Here is a 20,632-nt window from a genome sequence, read left to right as displayed (position 1 = left end):
AAAAAAAAAAAAAATGGTGTCATCACAACAGAACCAACTGAAATAAAAAAGATACTGACAGAATATTATGAAAAACTGTACTCCAACAGATTTGAGAACCTAGAAGAGATGGACAAGTTTCTAGAATCACAAGACCTATCTAAACTATCGTACTCAGAGATAGGAAGCTTGAACAGACCTATAACAAAGAAGAAATTGAACAGGTCGTAAGAAAAACTTCCCACAAAGAAAAGCCCTGGCCCTGATGGCTTCACTGGAGAATTCTGTCAAATATTCAGAGAAGAGTTGACACCTATGCTACTCAAGCTATTCCAAAGCATAGAAAAAGATGGAATATTCCCAACCTCATTTTATGAAGCAAGCATAACACTAATACCAAAATCAGGGAAAGACACCACTAGAAAGGAAAACTACAGACCAATATCCCTCACGAACAAAAATCTTTAACAAAATCCTAGCCAACAGAATTCAACAACATATCAAAAAATTAATACGCCTGGACCAAGTGGGATTCATACCAGGTTTACAAGGGTGGTTCAACATCAGAAAATCAATCAATGTAATTCACCATATAAACAAAAGAAAAGAACCATATGATTATATCAATCGATGCAGAAAAGACATTTGATAAAATCCAACATCCATTCCTATTCAGAACTCTCAGCAAAATAGGGATAGGAGGAAAATTTCTCAACATAATAAAGGGTATACATGCAAAGCCAACGGCCAACATCATTATTAACGGAGAAAGACTCAAGGCATTTCCCTTACAAATGGGAACCAGACAGGGCTGCCCTCTATCACCACTTCTATTTAACATTGTATTGGACATCCTGGCCAGGGCAATAAGGCAAGAAAGAGAAATAAAAGGCATACAAATTGGCAGAGGAACTAAAACTATCTCTATTTGTGGACAATATGATCCTGTACATAGAAAACTCAAGGGATTCAATAAAAAAAAAAAAAAAAAAAATTACTGGAACTAATTGCAAAGTGGCAGGATACAAGGTCAACATACAAAAATCAGCTGGATTCTTCTACACCAACAAAGAGTCCTCTGATAAAGAAATAAGGGAAACAATACCATTTACTATAGCTACTAAAAAGAAAAAATATTTAGGAATAAACCTCACCAGAGACACAAAAGACCTATACAAAGAAAACTATAAAACACTGCTATAAGAGACAACAAGGGCACTACATAAATGGAAGAACCTACCTTGTTCATGGATAGACAGACTTAAATATTGTGAAAATGTCAATACTACCTAAAGCAATCTACACATTTAACGCAGTCCCAATCCAGATTTCAACAAAGTTTTTTAAGGACACGGAAAAACTAATTACTAATTTCATATGGAAAGGAAAGAGACCTCAGATAAGCAGGGCACTTCTCAAGAAGATAAACAAAGTGGGAGGTCTCACACTCCCAGATCTTAAGAATGACTATACAGCCACAGTAGTCAAAACAAAAAATTGGTACAATGATAGACAGACAGACCAATGGAACAAAATCGAAAGTCCAGATATAGACCCATCCATCTATGGACTACTAATCTTTGACAAAGGTCCAAAACCCATTAAATGGGGAAGAGACAAAAAATGGTGCTGGCAAAACTGGATATCCACCTGTAGAAAAATGAAACAAGACCCATACCTCACCCCATATACAAAAACAAACTCAAGCTGGATCAAAGTCTTAAATGTAAACCTCAAAACTATAAAATTCATCAAAGATAAAATAGGGGCTAATCTGGGAGCCCTAATTTACCCCATAAAAGACTAGCCAGCATAACCCAGAATGTACGGGAGATAGAAGAGAAGCTAGAGGACTGGGACCTTTTAAAAATTAAATTCTTATGCACATCGAAAGACTTCATCAAAAGGGTAAAAAGAGAACCTACAGATTGGGAGAAAATATTTGCCTATGACATATCTGATAAAGGACTCATCTCCAAAATCTATAGAAAACTCCAACACCTCAACGCCAAAAAGACAAATAACCCAATTCACATATGGACAAACGACTTGAACAGACACTTTACCAAAGAAGATATACAGGCAGCTAACAAACACATGAGAAATTGCATTAGAAAGATACAAAACAAAACAACAGTAAGACATCATCTCACCCCAGCAATGATAGCAAGTTCAACAGGTCAAAAAATAACAAATGCAAGGTTGCGGAGAGATTGGAACTCTTGTGCACTGCTGGTGGGACTGTAAAATGGTACAACTTTGTGGCCTAATGGTATGGCATTTCCTTAAAAAACTGAAAACAGAAGTACCATTTGACCCAGCAATTCCATTACTAGGAATATATCCTAAAGAGGTGAGAGAGAGCGCACGAACAGACATATGCACACCTATGTTCAACACAGCACAATTCACTATAACAAAGAGATGGAAACAACCTAAATGCTCATCAATGGATGAGTGGATAACCAAATTATGGTATATGCACACAATGGAATACTATGCTACATTAAAGAACAAGGAGGGATACCCGAATCATCTCGCAATGTGGATGAACCTGGAGGACATTATGCTGAGTGAAGTAAGTGAATCGCAGAAAGATAAGTACTGTATGAGCCCATTACTGTAAAAAGACAAAGAAGGGTTTGCTTGGGAAAGGGAACTCTGTTTGTAGATTACCAGGATGGGGAGGGAAGGGGAGGGATTAATTTCGGGCAGCTGGGGCCCACACGCTGATGTGGGTAGGGGGAGGGATATACAGGAAGGATCTGTGACCACCATGATAACATTAGGAAATGGGAGGACACCGAATTGTGCACATAAGATATGGACAACAGATGCTAATACTAATCAATATCTCCACAATACTGCATTACCATTAACACCAAACACCAGCCTACAGATAAACACATAAAACACCTGAGAGGATCAGATGGGGGTCACTGAACAGGAGTTTACTCTAGACCAAGGATAGATTCAGCTTAGGCTAATCTTGTACAGGCACCAGTGATACAAAATACCTGCATTCCTTACAGAAATAATAGAAGACAGACACAGAATAATCCCTCACAAACAACCAGACACTATGGGAGAGAGATCCAACAGATCTACCATCTCAGGATCATAGTATTGGGGGACATCAGACTCAACTGGCACAACAAAATACATAACAGCCTTGTTCCACATCTTACATTAGTGAGTAGCGATTGGGGTCTTAAGAGCTTTCAAGTGGCCATCTAAGATGCACCTAAGGTCTCTTAGGAGGTCTGGTAGCATAGTGCCTAAGGCATTTGACTGCTAACCAGAAGGCTGGTGGTTCAAACCCACCAGCCACTCCTCGGAAGAAAGATGGGGCAATCTACTTCCATAGTGATACTGCCTTGGAAACCCCAGGAGGGGTCGCTATGAGTTGGGTCTGACTCGATGGCACATAACAACAATGGTCTCTTAGCGTCGGAAGTGAAGAAGAACACACACACACACACATACACAAAATAACAAGGGCATTTGGAAGCAATTAGCCCTCGAGACCAGAAGAACTAGATGGTGCCTGGCTACTAATGCCAACCACTCAGGAAAGGATCAAATCTGGAGATCCTGGGTAGAGTGGGAAGGAAAATGTGGAACAAAATCCAAAAACTCAATAATGACCAGAATTACTGGTCATGGTGAGACTCCCAATACTATGGCCCTGGAATACATTCTGTGCCTGGAATAAAATGCACCCCCATAGGGTAGCTCTCACCCCAACAATTAACAAGATGTACACACAGACCACTCAACCCAGGAAGACACACCTACATGCTCTATGGTAATACATCCCTTAGAGCAATAGACTACGGGACACCAGAGGACCAACATTTAAATTGAGGAAATGCAGGACTAACAGGAGTGCATAAGTATGAGGGGCACAGGGGGACGGTTACAGGGTAGGGAGGAGAAGAGATTGGGTTAGGGTTGGACATGGTAGATGGGGAGTGAAACTAAATGTACATGTAACATTGAATGTAAAACAAGCTTTTAAAAGAAAAAAGAAAAAAAAGAAAAAGAAATTAAATGACTTATAGCATTGGGTAAATCTGCTGCAAAAGACCTCTTTAAAGTGTTAAAAAGCAAAGATGTCACTTTGAGAACTAAGGTGTACCTGACCCGAGCCATGGTATTTTGATTTACCTCTTATGCATGCAAAAGCTGGACAATAAGTAAGGAGACTAAAGAAGAATTGATGCATTTGAATTATGGTGTTGGCAAAGAATACTGAATATACTACGAGCTGCCAGAAGAATGAACAAATTTGTCTTGGAAGAAGTAAAGCCAGAATGCTCCTTGGAAGCGAGAATGGCCAGACTTCCTCTCACCTATTTTGAACATTTTATCAGAGAGATCTGTCCCTGGAAAAGGTCATTATGTTTTGTAAAGTAGAGGGATAGCAAAAAAGAGGAAGACCCTTAAGGAGATGGATTGACACGGAGGCTACAACAATGGGCTCAAACATAGCAATGACTGAGAATGGTGCAGGACTGGGCATGTTTTACTCTGTTGTACACAGAGTTGCTGTGAGTCAGAACCAACCTGATGGCACCTAACAGCAATAACATCTACTTTTTTCCTTCAAAAACTATTTTTTACTCTTTGCCATTGTTGTTGTTGTTAGGTGCCTTTGAGTTGGCTATTTACTTGAATACTTTCAAGACTAAGGTGTGATTAACCCAAGCTATGGTATTTTCAATTGCCTCATATGCATATGAAAGCTGGACATTGAACAAGAAGACAGAAGAGTTAATGCTTCTGAATTGTGGTGTGGGCAGTGAAAATTGCTGAAAATACCATGAACTGCCAGAAGAACTAACAAATCTGTCCTGGAAGAAGTGCAGCTGGAATGCTTCTTGGAAGCAAAAATGGCCAGACTTCGTCTCGCCTACTTTGGTCATGTTGTCAGAAGGGACCCGTCCATGGAGAAGGATATTATGCTTGGTAAAGTGTAGGGGAAGACCCTCAACAAGATGGATTGACACAGTGGCTGCAGTGATGGGCTCAGTTTTAGCAAGGATTGTGAGGATGGTATAGGACCAGGCAGTGTTTCATTCTGTTGTACTCGGGCTCACTACGAGTTGAAGATGACTGAGCAGCACCTAACAACAACACCTGCTTTAACAGGAGTCCTACTGGTGCTCAGCTGCTAAACAAAAGGTTGGTAGTTTGAATCCACCAGCTGCTCTGTGGAAGAAAGATGTCCAATCTATTTCTGTAAAGATAAATAGCCTTGGAAATCCCATGGGGATTGCTATGAGTTGTAACTGACTCGATGGCAGTGAGTTTGGTTTTTGGTTATCTTTAAGTTGGCAGGTGGGCTCTGCTCCCTCACTTTGCCAGAGGGAAAGTGAGGGCTGTGGAAGGTCTTGCAGTAGCAATACACATAGCCCTTCCAATCACAATTTACTGGACAGAACTAGCCTCAAGACCCTGAGAGATCACAGGAGACCAGGGGGTTTAGTCCTACTAAGTGCCTAGAACAGAGGAGAATTAGAACTATTTGGCAAAGAATATTGACTGTAACACACTATTAAAATAAACCTGTGACTTGGAAAACCATGAAGGTTTCTCTTGAAAAATTCTGCTTACTTCCTTTCCACAAGTTAGGGAATGTGATACATTTAGTATTATAACTCAGCATTCTGTGTCTTGGTTCACAGAAGATCTATATAGAGAGTTAGATTTACTCTACTTCTATTTTTGTTCAACTTCTTGGTTTAAAATTACAGTATCACTGTAGGAAAGTAATTAATTGGTATAGACTAATGCATATAACACCAAAATGTGATATAATGCAAATGAAACATTCTCCATATGCCTTTCCACTTGTTATTCCCTTATTCTGATTCTTACCTTCAAAGACATGTGCTTTGTCTAGGCAGACATCCCCCTTTCTGATTTATTATGCCAGTGCATTCTATTTTTGTTGAATTTTTAGTTATTTTAAATGTAAACAATATATCCAATATTTTTAAGATCAAGTGGTTGGTTGTATAAGGTTTGATATAATAAACAGTTCTCACAGCACTGCCCTTTACTGCCTGCTCCCTAGAAGCAACCACTTCCAATTTTTCAACCTTTTTCGGTTTGTTTTGTACCTCTGTATCTCTATTTTATATTGCTACTCCTTGCTTTCTCCAGAGTACTATCCATTCATTTCCCAATATGGAACATGAAGATTTAGCTCTGTTGAGCACCACCACCTGCCCCTTCCCCTCCCAATGAAAACACACAGTTCCTATACCTCAAATTCTCAAAAAAAAAAAAAAAAAACTGTATCATATTTTTCATTAATGGTCAATAGGCTTACACAATGGTGCCTATGAAAATTCTATCCAATGCTTAGTCATGAATTTTATTGTAACTTTTTGTTTCCTGCACATTCTTTGAGTTATCAGTTACCTTGTTTTTTATTGCCTTAGTTTTTTTTTTTAAGTAAACTTATCACTAATTCAAACCCAAACTAATTCCAGTTTTATAAATATGTTCAATTTGTTCAAATATATTAGACATTTTTCCAATTTTATCTTTTTGGAGAAATCTGATTTCCTCCAACTTGCTCTAATCTGGGCTGGTTGTTGTTCCTTAGGCCTGTGAAATATTGTATAGTCATGGGAATTCTCTTCATTATTATCCTGGGGAATCTTTGTCTCACTCTTGATCCTCTATTTCCTGGTTCTCATGTCTTCTTCCTCCTTAGTTAACTCTCTCATTATTTATAGAGCACTCTCTCCAGTGGATTCTCAGAAAGGGAACATGGGAATATTTTTTTTTTAATCTCTAATGTCTGAAAGTGGCTTTATTTTACCCCACTCTTAATTAGTAGTTTGGTTGGATGGTAAATTTAGACTGGAAGTAATTTTCCTTAGAACTTTGAAAGTATTGCTCCATTCACTTCTTCTTTCCAATGTAACTGTTGAGAAGTCTATAGTTGTTCTAATCCTTGATCTTTTCTTGAAGATCTTTTTCTCCCTCAACTCTGCAAGTTTATAGGACATTGCTTCGTCTCTAGAGTTCTAATTTTTTTTTTTAATGATGTGAAAAAGCAGTAATCTCAGTCAGTGCCTGATCTTTTTCAGTCTGGAAACGTTCTGTTTTACACTTTCTAGATGGGTTTGATTTCACTTGTTTGGGGCATTCCATGGACTTTTTCAATCTGAAGACTCAGAACTTTTCATTAACAGAAAAATTCATTGAATTGTATTTGTGGTAATTTCCTTCCATTCATTTTATCTATGCACTCTCTCTGCAGCTCTTAATTTTTAGATTTTTAACCTCCTGGACCACTTTTCTACTTTTCTTATTTTTTCTCTTTCCATTTTTGTTTATATTCTATTGTCTACGATATTTCTGCAAGTTCACTAACAACTCTTCCATTGAGTTTTACATTTCTGAAATCACACTTTAATTTCTAATAGCTCTTATTTTTTTATTCTCAAAGTTATATACATATATTCCTGTTTGTTATTACAGATGCAAAAGTTACTCATATCCATGAAACTATCAGTGATAGCTTTTATTTTCCTGCATAGCCTTGCTGTTTCCCAGTTGCTTTTTCTCTATTTGTTTTCATATCAGATGTTTCCCTTCTGTGTCTAGTGATCCTTGGCTGTCTTGCTCATACAGTTTGAAACTAAAAAGTAAGAGAATGTTGTGCAGTTGGATGGGGGTTGTTGATGGCTAGGACCACTTGTAAAGTGAGCTGGCTATTTCCTCAGAGAACTGCCAATCTCAGCATCTTTGTGTTTTATTAAAATTTTGTCTTTTACCTACAGAAAACTCTCCCAATCTCTTGGTTGGTGCTATGAGAAGCAAGTGGAGGTAGGTAGTACTTAAATTTATTCTTCATTTTTTTCTGAGCAGGGTAGTCCCATACTCAACTGTGCCTGATCTTTCTCAGTCTGCAGCATTGTTTTATACTTTCTAGAGAAGTAAGAGGAGCTCTGGTAGCATAACGTCTAAGGCATTTGGCTGCTAACCAGAAAGCTAGCGGTTCAAACCTACCAGCTGCTCCTCGGAAGGAAGGTTGGGCAATCTACTTCCGTAGTGATATCACCTTGGAAACCCAAGGAGGGGTCGCTAACTTCCAGTGTTCCTACCAGAGTGGGGAAACAAACAAACAAACAAAAAACAAACTCACTGCCATCGAGTCAGAGCTGACTCATAGTGACTTTTACCTTTTACTTCTGACTTAGGATTCAGCTTTCTTAGGTTGCTAAGTTACCACTTGCCATCTGCTTTCTAAGTAACAAAATGTATTGCTATTGTCTTCTTCCCAGTTTTCTTATTCTTTGAGGGCTTACCTTTAACTACCCTTACTGTTCTTGGGAGGAGCCTTGATGGTGTAATGGTTAAGAGGTAAGCTACTAACCAAAAGTTTGGCAGTTTGAAACAATCAGCCATCTGAGGATAAAAACTTGGTGATCTGCTCCTGTAAAGACTATAGCCTAGGAAACCCAATAGGACAATTCTACTCTGTAATATGGGTCACTATGAGTTAGAGTCTACCTGACGACACCTAGCAACAAAACAACTGTTCTTGGAGTGGAGGTTTAGGAAGGAAACAGAGCGCAGGTTTAGGAAGGAAACAGAGCGCAGGTAAATGCTTGCACTCAAGGTATCATCTTTAATTGGAAAGTCTCATGCTATCCTTTAACAGACTATCGGATAATAGTTTCTATGCATTGAAAGTGACCCCAAATACAGTCAACTTTTCTGCCTTTGGAGAGCAAAGTGTGATGCTTAATTTGCAGATGAGGTGGTTGGGGCACCTGAAAGCTGAGTGGCTTTCCCAAGGTCATACAAAATCACACGCTAATACCATGTTATTGTATATTTTAGGCAACCTAAATAATTAGCTCTCAAAGGTTTTACAGTTACTATTTTGTTTTTGTTTTACACTTAGGACAATTTCAACAATAGTTTGATTTCTGTGTTAGCTTTATACTTGCATTCTCATCAAATGGGAAGATGAGCTCTTCATTTTAGAAAATTAGGTGTTCAATTAGCGATAAAATGTGGTTAAGTGTTTTATTTCTTGTGAAGTTGGCTTATAAACATTTCAGATATAACCAGATTTTTAAGGTGGTTGATATACTTTAGATATATGTCCTTTTGAGAAATGTATAGAGAAGATCTTAGAAAGCAACTATCAAAACACCATAATTTATATGTAATTTGTATAACTTTTAAGAATAGTAAAATAATTATTTAAAATATTCCATAAATATTTAAAACAAAACAAAACAAAAAAAACTTGGTTTGTTTCAAGTGTCAACATCTCGTATTTGGTATAACACTATTTGTTCAATTTTAGGGGCAAAATTCCCACAAGGTTTGATGGAAAAGCACTTATAAAGGAAACAATGACTGGGGATTGAGCAAGATTCAACTTATTTTAAATTTATGGAACTTTTTTTTTTTCCCCCACAGCATAATATAAACCATAGCCTTGGAATAATACTAAATTATAATAATAAAATTAAGATACTTTTGATGAAATAATTCACTTTAGTTCATAAAAGTCTTAAAAGTTTTATACAACTGAACACTAAAGCAGCTTTAGGAGCTCTGGTAGCATAGTGCCTAAGGCACTTGACTGCTAACCAGAAGGCTGGAGGTTCAAACCCACCAACTACTCCTCGGAAGGAAGGTTGGGCAATCTACTTCCATAGCGATACTGCCTAGGAAACCCAAGGAGGGGTCGCTATGAGTCGGGTCTGACTTGACGGCACATAACAACACAACAAAGCAGCTTTAATAAATGTAGCGTTCTAGAGGAAAACAAAGGATAAAAAGAAAATTGAACTTAAATACTTACAGATTCTTTTCTGCCCATGGTTTTGCTGTGTGAGCGGGAACGGGAGATGTTGCTAAAAAAGGAATCTTTTTTAGTAGCAGACAAAGGTGGGGAGCCAGTGAATTCTTTTCCTCCAGGCAAACTCTCAATGCTTGGAGATGAAGTGATGTTTTTAGAACTTTGTCCTGTAAGAAAAATTAAATAGCAATAATGAAACACCAGACTGTTTCACTAGATTACTGAATTTACTGAGTTTTTAATAAATAATTTTCAATTATGACACTAATTTGTTCACACTGTCAACACACGATGAAGTTGTGGAATATTAAAATGCATGCATTTATATGTATCAGACTAGCTGACATTTTTTTCTTTTAGAAATATGTGGTATTGCTATAGTTTTTTTAAATAAGTAATTTATAGTACAATTAGTCCAAGCATTACACACACACACACACACACACACAGGTTAAATAACTGGATTTTTCCTCACTAATGGAATTATCTTTAAATAATGGAAACTAGACACTATTAGGGAGCTTTGGTAGCATAGTGCCTAACACATTTAGCTGCTAACCAAAAGGCTAGTGGTTCAAACTCACCAGCCATTCCTCAAAAGAAAGATTGGGCAATCTACTTCTGTAGAGATACTGCCTCAGAAACCCAAGGAGGGGTCGCTATGAGTCAGGATCGACTCCACGGCAGTGAGGTTTTTTTTTGTGTGTGTTTGTTTAGAAACTATTATATCGTACATTTTAAAGGTAAGGTAGAAAAAAAACTTATATCCTTGACCAATGTTTTTCCACATTGTTAACTGCTAATTGCACAACAAATATATGGCTTCCAGTGGCCTATAATGGAAGCATTTGGAAATGGGACAAGGTACTGACTCACAGGGCCTCTTTCTGAACTGTCCCCTCATTAGAATAGGTATACCTATGATCCCTGGCATTCCCTTTTCCACTGAGAGGTTCTGGAGTCATTAAGCTCCCTTAGACAGGCACAAGGAGCAAAGACTCTTGCCTAGTAAGTTCAAGTGAGAGGGCAGCTTGGTGTAGAAGGCCAGTCTTACAGACCTGGCTGCAGCCAGACCCATTCAGTTCTTACTAGGGATATTCTTGTATGCTGTTACTTAATGAACAGCAAAATACCTGGGATGCATGTACGCATGCACTCATTCATTCAATGATTAGTAATTGAAGGCCTAGTAAGTGCCAGGCAAGGTTATCGGTCTAGAGAGACAATGGAAACTAACATAGTCAAAAATCCCACCCCTCATGGAGTTTACTTTCTAGTGAGGAAAGACAAACAAATACATAGGTAAAATATAGAGGATTTTGGATGGTAATAAGTTCTATGAAGAAAAATGAAGCAGGAAAAGAGGGATGTGAATGTCAGAAGGTGTTACAGGTTTAAATAAGTTAGGGAAGATGTCACTGAAAAGTTGACAGTTAAGAAAAACTTGAAGGGGGCAAAGTACCAGGTTTGTAGATGAAATGAGGAAACAGTAAGTACAAAGGCCCTGTGTGTTTATGGAAAGACAAGGAGGACAGTGTAACTAAAATTAAGTGTGAAAGTGAGGGAAGAGATAGGAGATGAGGTCTGAGAGCAAGCAGGGGATCAGATCAGGTCAGGATTTGTAGACCATTTTGAATACTTCTACTCTAAGAGAAGCCACTGGAAGCTAATGGAGTGTTTGAACAGACAAGCAATAATGATTTTACTTACATTTTCAAAGAAATGCTTGGACTTCTATGCTGAAAATCAACTTTGTGGGGAGGGGAGGCAAAAGCAGGGAAACCGATTGTAAAGCTAATGCAAAAATCCAAGTGCCCAAGATGATCATAGCTTGGTGGTGAAAAGTGCCGGATTTTAGACAAATAGACCAGATTTACTGACAAACCCATTAGGGGTCTGAGAGAAAGGGAAGAGTCAAGTTTAATTTTAAAATGTTTGCCTTAAAAATGATGAAGGTGCTATTTACAGAGTGGGGAAAGATTGAGGGGGCTGGTTTTAGAGGTAAGATCAGGAGTTTAGTTTTAGATATGTTGAGTTTTAGATGCCTAATCAGATATTCAAATGGAGAGATCATGTAGGCAGTAGGGTATTTGAGTCAGGATTTCAGGGGACATGTTTGGGCTAGAGATACAAATTTGAAAGCCAGTAGCATATAAAACCAAACTCCAAACTCACTGTCGTCAAGCCAATGCAACTCACAGTGACCCCTAGTCGGGTTTCCAAGGCGATATCTCTACATAAGCAGATTGCCCAATCCGCCTTCTGATGAGTGGCTGGTGGGTTTGAACCACCAGTCTTCTGGTTAGCAGTAAAATGCCTTAGGCACTATACCACCAGAGCTCCTACAGTGGCATATAGATAGTACTGAAAGTCATGAGATCAGATGAGATTTTCAAGGGAGAGGACACAGATACAAAATGGGTTATATTCAAAGACTGAATTCTGGGAGATGTCAAGGTTTAAAAGGCAGGAGGATGACAAGAAAGTAGCAAAGCAGACTGAGAAGGTGCAGCTAGAGGTAGAAAGAAAACGAAGCACATAATAGAGAGTCCATAGATAATCATCCCTAGTCTTAGGATACCAGGTACAACAGAGTAATTATATACAAATTGGGCTAGTAATTATCTACTCCCAGTCTTTCATCCCTCATCTCAAGATAATTCTATTCCAGTGATGTCTCCTCTGTATCAGATACAGACACCAGGGATTCCTTTGGATATTGTATATACAAGATCATGTCATCTCAACGTATTTTACAGTTTCCATTGTGATTTCTCCTGGATCAATGGGATTGTGTTGTCTGATTTCCACTTATCTGTGAATTCCCCGAATCTCCTTCTTTTATTGATTTCTTATTTCATTCTTCACCACTCATCTGTCATACTGTGGCATCTTGTGTGTTGCTGTACTGTTGGAAACTATACCATTGGTATTTCAAATACGAACAGGGTCACCAGTGGTGGACAGGTTTCTGGAGAAGGACATCATGCTTGGTAAAGTGGAGGGTCAGGGAAAAAGAGGAAGACCCTCAATGAGATGGACTGGCACAACAGCTGCAACAATGGGTTCAAACATAGCAATGACTGTGAGGCACAAGATGGGCAATTGTATGTATGTTCACTATGAGTCAGAAGTGACTCAATGGCACCCAACGATGATTTCATTCCATTGTGGTTGGAGAGCATAAGTGCTTGATTTCAATCCTTCCAAATGTATTTCGGCTTATTTTATGACCTAACATATGCTCTATCCTGAAGAATGCTCCACGTACATGAGAAACTTGTGTTTTCTGCTATTGTTCAAGTCCTCTATGTCCTTGTTGATCTTCTGCCTAGTTGTTCTATTTTTGAAAGTCGAGTACTGAAGTTTTCAAGTATTGTTGAATTATCTATTTCTCCCTTTAATTATGTAAGTTTTCATTTGGTGAATTGGGTTTTTGTTGGTAGATATATATAAATACTTATATATGCATATATTTATAATTGTTATATGATTTATAATTGTTAAATGATTATTTTATCATTATGGAATATACATTTTTCTCTACTAACTATTTTTGTCTTAAAATGTATTTTATCTAATTATTAGTATAGCCACTCTGGTTCTTTTTAGGTTATTATTTGCATGGTTTGTCTTTTTTTTCCATCTTTTACTTTCAACCTAGCTGTGTTGTTAAACACAAAGTGTGTCTCTTGTAGACAACATATTGTTGGATCATGGCTTATTTATCCAGGTTTTCAATCTCTGCCTTTTGGTTAGAGAGTTTAATCCATTCACATTTAATGTAATTACTGATAATATAAGATTTATGTCTATTTTTTCTACATGTCATATCTTTACTGTCCTATTCCTCCATTACTGCTTTCGTTTATATTACACAGATATTTTCTAGCACATCATTTAAATTACTGTTGCTTCTTTTACTATATTTTGTTCAGTTATTTTTGTACTGGTGGCCCTGGAGATTATAATTAGCATCTTAATTTATTGTACTATAGTTCAGATTAAGGTGCCCTGCTGGAACAATGGTTAAACACTTGGCTGTGAACCAAAAATCAGTGGTTTACACCTTCTAGTGGCTCTGTGGGTAAAAGACCTGGTACTCTGCTCCTGAACAGATTTACAGTCTAGGAAACCTTATGGCACAGTTATACTCTGTCCCACATGATCACTATGAGTTGAAATTGACTTGATGGCACATAACAATGACAACAGTTTAGGTCAGTACCAACTTAATTTCAATAATAATACTAATAATAAACTTTACTCCTATATAGCTCCATTCTTTCCCTTGTCCTTTGGGTTATTAATGTCATACATATTTCATTTTTATACACTGTATGTTTATCAACACAAATAATAGTTATTGCTGTATGTAGTTACCTTTGAAATCAGGTATTACAAAAAAGATTCAAATAAAAATACATTAATATTGTCTTTTTTATTTATCTATGTGGTTACCTTTAGCACTGCTCTTTATTTCTTCATGTGGTTTTGAGTTAATGTCTGGTGTCCTTTCCTTTCAGCCTAAGGACTTCCTTTACTATTTCTTGAAGGGCAGACCTACTAGTGATGAATTCTCTTGAGTTTTTGTTTATCTGGCAATGTCTTAATTTTCTCTTTATTTTTGAAGGATAGCTTTGCTGGATACATAATTCTTGGTTGACAGTTGCCCATCCCCTTCATTTTGAATATTGTCCTACTGCCTTCTGGCCTCCATGAATTTTGATGAGAAGTCAGCTGGTTGAATTTATTGAGAATCTTTTGTATGTGATGAGTTGTTTTTCTATTGCTGTTTTCAAGAATCTCTCTTTGTTGTGGGCTTTCACAGTTTGACTATGATGTGTCTACATGTGGATTTTTAAAAATATATCCTGCTTGGAGTTCATTGAGATTCCTGAATGTATAGATTAATGTTTTCCATATTGTGGGATATTCTAGCAGTATTTCTTCAAATATTCTTTCTTTCTTTTATTCTCTCTTCTGTCCTTTGGGACTCCCAATATGTGTACGTCCTACAGGTCTTTGAGACTCTGATGCTCCAGAAGGCAGTTTACAAGTATGTTTTAGCCTTTATTTTCTGTTTGTGCCGAGCCTCAAACTCATCCTGAGTTGAGGGATAAATTCTTCTCAGATCTTTTCTAGGCATGTTCACATTCCTACACATGTAATGACCTTCTTCATTCTAAGAAATATCCCACAGCTTTTCAAAACCCCCTGTGAACATCTTGTTTCCCAGATTTTCCTATTAAGTTTTTGGCCAACCTTTTGTTTGTCCCCAGAAGGAAGAAGATGGGGCAATCTATTTTCATAAAGATATACCACCTCAGAAAACCAATGGGGGTCATTATGAGTAAGAATAGATTCTATGGTAGTGAGTTTTTTTTTTTTTTTTTGTCTCCCCCCCCCCCCCTAGTTTGTTTGCCCCAATTGTTATTGCTTTCATAGGCAGCTGTGATGCTAAATAATTGCTTTTCCCTACCCATGCGCTGGGGATAGGGTTTCTCACTGAGTGAACTCTGATGACTCTAATAAGGATAAGTCCTGTAAATGGGGCTTTCCTGATAAGCTGCAGGATAGGTCAAATACTGACAATTCTCCAAGGATGGGGCTTCCTGAGGTGCTCCATTTCTGCATTCTCCATTCTGCATTTTCCAATGGCTACTACACTGCTGGCTTTCGTAGCTACCATGATTTTAAGACTGATGGTTTTGGTGTAGTGCTTAAGGCACTTGACTGCTAATCAGAAGGTTGGCAGTTCAAACCCACCAGCCACTCCACAGAAGGAAGACTGGGCAATCTACTTCCATAAAGATTTACCACCTCAGAAACCCAAAGTGGGTAACTATGAGTTGGAATTGACTCGATGGCAGTGAGTTTGGTTTGGTTTTGCCACACCTGGGAAGAGGAAGATAGGTATTGGGCAAGTTAAAATGCTACAAAACTCATTGTTCTTATGGAGATTAAGCCTATTTCTCGAATAAATTTTCCTTCAGATTGTTGTAAGCCTTTGCTTAATTTCTGAAAAAAATGATTTTTGACATATTTGCAACTGTTCTTGTTGCTTTTATAAAGAAGCATATACTCAAAGGTCTTTATTGTGCCATTCCAAAAGTGCTTCCCCATGTGATTTGATTGCTGAATTTACCTTCAGTCTTGGAAATTCATGTACCTTGTTATATAAAAGTCTTTTTTATTCTCTTAAATGGCTGTGAAGAAAAAAATTGGTAGCACTCCTGAATAAACATTAGTGTTTCCATTTTTGCCTTTACAAATACAACTGCAATAAACATTCTAGGGATGTCTATTTCTAGGTGCAAACAGTTGGCTGCTTTAAAGGATATGTTTATACAAGTGGAAATGTTGCATCCAACTGTATGTGCGTTTTCAATTAAGATAAGTGAATCAAATTGTCTTCTCCTAGAGTTTTAACAGTTTATAAATCCAAAAAGATACCAGAAGAGTTCTCATTTCCCTACATCTTTGCAGACTGTACATATTTTATATATACATGAATACATATGTATACACACACATAAATGTAAATATAACATGATATAAAATTACATATTTATTTGATTAATGTGACACAGGGGGCACTTCATTATGTTAACCTGATGTTTCTTGATAACTAGTGAGGGTGGATATCTTTTAACACATTTATAGGTCACTTAAAGGTCTTATGTGAATTGTATCTGCTCATTTTACTTTTAGAAACTGATTTATGGGAGTTCCTTCCAAATTCTGGAAATCAGCCCCTTGCTGTGTGTATACGTTGTTGTTAACTGCCACTGAAGTGATTCTGACTCAGGGTGATCCCATGTATAACCGAATAAAATGGTGCCTGGTCTTGTTCCATCTTCATGATCATCAGCAAGTTCAAATCCACTGTTGAAGACACTGTATCTCGAGTGCCTTCCCCGCTACAGGCCTCCCCTGCCAGCACTCTATGGGACAACACTCCATTGTGGCTACAGAGTTTGCATTGGCTGATTTTTGAAAGTAAACTACCAGGACTGTCCTCTAATTTGTTTCAGTCTGGCAGCTCCACTGAACCCTGTCTGCCATGGGTGGCTTTGCTCGTATCTGAAATACTGGTGAGATAGCTTCAAGCATCCTAGTAACATGCAAGCCACCACAGTTTAACAAACTGACAAATAGGTGGTAAGTATAAATATATTTCTTTCTCTTGCTCTATAACTTGTGTTTTAATCTTATTTATGGTGTCTTCAAATTTTTGTTTTGTAAAATCAGTCAATTTGTCTATTTCCTTTATATCTTCTGGGTTTAAGGTCCTGCTTATGAAGATACTTCTCACTCCAAGAAGTAAGACATTCATTACAAACCTATGTTTCTCCTTTTATGAATATTGTCTTATTGCTCTGCAGAACTCTAATCCTTAAACAACTAACTAATATTGCTGCAGGGTTGTTCTGGTTACCTAGTGCTGCTCTGACAAGAATATACCACAAATGGGATGGCTTTAACAAACAGGAGTTTATTCTATTACAGTTTGGGAGGCTAGAAGTCCTAGTTCCAAGTGCCAGGCTCTAGGGGCTGGGTGAAAGCCCTCAGCCTTGGGCTTCAGCTCTGCTTCCAGCTCCCAGCCCACTGAAGTTAGAGGCTTTCCTTCACTCAGACAGCTGCTGGCTGCTGAGGCTGCCAAGCCCAAGGTTGGCAAGTAAAAAGGCACAGTCCCGATGTTACTAAACCACATGGCAGGCAATTAATTCAAGTCCCTTGTTAAGTCCCCAGGTCAGCAGAGCATGGCAGGCTGCTGAATAATGACACAGCTACATGTAAGGTCCAAGTGTGCCATAAACTAGAGATCATTCCCCAAGACTTCTGCTTATGTACAGGAAGCAGACCACATCTGTAAGGCAGCTACTCAGCTGCTCACAGTAGATTCCACCATGGAGTTGATTAGCAGTGTCATCATGGAGAATACTACATCCAGCTGCCCAGCCACTCAACCAGGCCCAGCCAAGTTGACACACAAACTGAACTACCACAAGGGTGGTGGCAGATAAAGCTAAAACAAAAGAAGTGTTTGCTCAGTTTTGAGTTACAAATGACTTTTAAAAGTTCACAGACTAAAAAATACATCTTAGAAACCAACGCATTTTTTTTGTAAGAAAATGGTTTTTTACAAAATGAAGTGCAAAAATGTCCATCTTTTTCTAAGTTTATATAATTGAATTTATCTGTCCTTTCATTGGATGTACCTACCTATAAAAATCTCTCAGGGTGGTGATTTTTAAAAGGCATCATTATTAAGATAGTGTTCTAGGCTTTTTAAAAGATTTTCTACTTCTTTTTGGGCTTGGGTCAATTTTGGTAATTCCTATTTTCCTAAAAAAAGACAAGTATGTGACAGGCAGAATAATGGCTACGCCCTTATTCCTGGGATCTCTACATATGTTACCTTCAGGGCAAAACAGACTTTGCAGATGTGATTAAAGTGCAGGACTTTAAAATGGGGAGAATATACTAGGTTGGGAGCTCTGGTAGCATAGTGGCTAAGACACTTGCCTGCTAACCAGACGGCTGGCAGTTCAAACCCACCAGCCACTCCTCGGAAGGAAGGTTGGGCAATCCTACTTCCGTAGTGATACTGCCTCGGAAACCCAAGGAGGGGTCGCTATGAGTCGGGTTTGACTTGACGGCACATAACAACAACAACAATACTAGGTTATTCAGGTGGGCTAATCTAATCATAGGAGTCTTTAAAAGTGGAAGAGAAAGGCAGAAGAGTGAGTCAGAAACATGAGAGAGAAAAAAGAAAAACAAGAGGTCTGAAGCAGGGGGAGAGATTTGACTTGGTGTTACTGGCTTTTAAGATGGAGGAAGGGAGGCATGAACCATGGAATGCAGGCATCTTCTAGAAGCTGTGGACTGACCTCAGCTGACAGCCAGTAAGGAAGTGGGGGTGTTGGTCCCACAGCCACAGGAAGTGAATTATGCCAACAACCTGGATGGCCAAGGAAACAGATTCTCCCCTAGAGTCTTCAGAAAAAACACAGCCCTGCTGGTTTTAGCTTCATAAGACTTGTGTCAGACTTCTGACTTATAGAACTATAAAACAATAAATCTGTATTGTTTAAGCCACCAAGTGCGGTAATTTGTTATGGCACGAAAAGAGAACTTTGTTCACATTTTCAGCAAAACTCCTTTCCTCTGTATCTTTAATTAAATCATAATTCTTATTTTCAGTGTATTAGAGTGTTCTCTTCTTTATTACTGATCAGATTTGCTAAGTGTTGGATTATGTCATTGTTTTTAAAGGATCATGTTTTAATTTCATTGACATCCTCCATTGTTTTATGTATTGTTTTCCTTTTTGTACTGTATGGTTATTTTGATGTTCTTTTTCGATCTTCTTAAATTGTATGTTTAGACTATTTATTTTTCTATCTTTAAAATTTCCTCTGACTTTCATTTTCTTTCTATCTTTCAGGGTTTTGATGTAAGGTACTGTAATATCATTACTGATTTTACAAGTGGAATAATATGTATGTATAAAATAAATAAATATTTCAAGAATTGACAGGGAAGAAGTAGTCCTGCTGGCAGACCTCAGATTTTCTATGCCCCTAAATGTCTATTTTATCTTCCCAATTGAATGCTAGTTTGGCTGAGAGTTAGATTCTACTTCAAAGCCATTTTCTCTCAGAACTTTGAAAATAAACTCAAATGTCTCCTCGTCCTCAGTTTTACCAATAAGTCTGATGTCAATCTGATGATTATTTTGTAAACAAATTTCTCCTTTTTTTTCCTTTCTGGAGGTTTCTAGGATTTTTATTCCATCCTTAAAGTTTTGCACATTTTCCATACGGTTTCTAGAGATGGGTCTTTTGACTCTAATGCAACTTGCTAGATTTTTTTTTTTTTTCCAATCCTCAGGTCAATATCTTTCTTCAGCTCTGGGAAATTTTCTTTATTATTTCCTTGATTAGTATATTCTAGTTTTAACCTCTAGGCAGCTCTGGTGGCATAGAGACTCAATATTTGACATTGTAGTTCAAATTCTGAGTTAATATGTAATTCCAGGTAGAATCATTTAAATTTTATTAGACTTTGGAAAAAGTTAGATTTCTGTGAGCTATTAAAACTTTCTTCCCCATTTTCTTCCAAAATTAATGTGTTGCTGAAAAAAATAGTTGTGAGCAGTTATGTATATCAAACCTTGTGAAATTTTAGTTGTACTTTTTCCATTAAAAAATAACATAACTAAAGCAAAAGAAAGTCTTAAGATTATCCCAATTTGAATAATTTAACTTGTTGCATGTGGAAATTATAATTAAACCAAGAAATCTTTTCTCTAATTCTAACTTTTTCTCTGTATTATAGCTTATCTTTTCATTTTTTTTTCTCCTGCCTTCTCATATACATACACACTTCCCCAGGTTATCTGCCCAAAGAAGAAATAAAAAAATCAGAACATACCACTGCAGAGTGATATCTGCAAAATGTTAGTCCATGTATGCATTTGGACCTTTACATGTACTAGCTCATTAAATCTTAATGACACTATGATGTGGTTACACAGGAGAAAATTAAGGCCAGAGAAGTTAATTAACTTGCCAGAGGACATGCAGTTACACATATAGCTAGCAATATCATAAGATAAACCCAGATTTTAAAGATTATGCCAACACATATTATTATATAGCTATATAATGAAAGGTAACTACAAGAGCCATTAATTCAAAATGGCGGGATGGGGGTGGATTTGGGGAATAGGTTCACTGACATAATTTTTATTTATTTATTTATTTATTTATTTTTATTTTTTTAGGATTTGGG

The 20,632-nt window shown here is 37.5% G+C and overlaps 1 protein-coding gene across 1 annotated transcript in view; it reads right to left on the bottom strand.

The window, feature by feature from the left end:
- The window catches only part of TBC1D5 (TBC1 domain family member 5), a 544,439-nt gene that overhangs the window by 68,226 nt on the left and 455,581 nt on the right, over nucleotides 1–20,632 (bottom strand). The window contains exon 17 of the mRNA XM_042780322.1: nucleotides 9,830–9,993. Within this exon, the coding sequence (XP_042636256.1) occupies nucleotides 9,830–9,993 (164 nt within the window). The remainder of the gene's footprint in view (nucleotides 1–9,829; nucleotides 9,994–20,632) is intronic.

This window comes from Orycteropus afer, unplaced genomic scaffold, assembly GCF_000298275.1.
Source record: "Orycteropus afer afer isolate SDZICR_OR568_19922 unplaced genomic scaffold, OryAfe1.0 scaffold00003, whole genome shotgun sequence".
Classification (NCBI taxonomy): Eukaryota; Metazoa; Chordata; class Mammalia; order Tubulidentata; family Orycteropodidae; genus Orycteropus; species Orycteropus afer.
The sequence above is the reverse complement of the archived record's forward strand: the minus strand, read 5'-3'. Positions and strand labels throughout refer to the sequence as shown.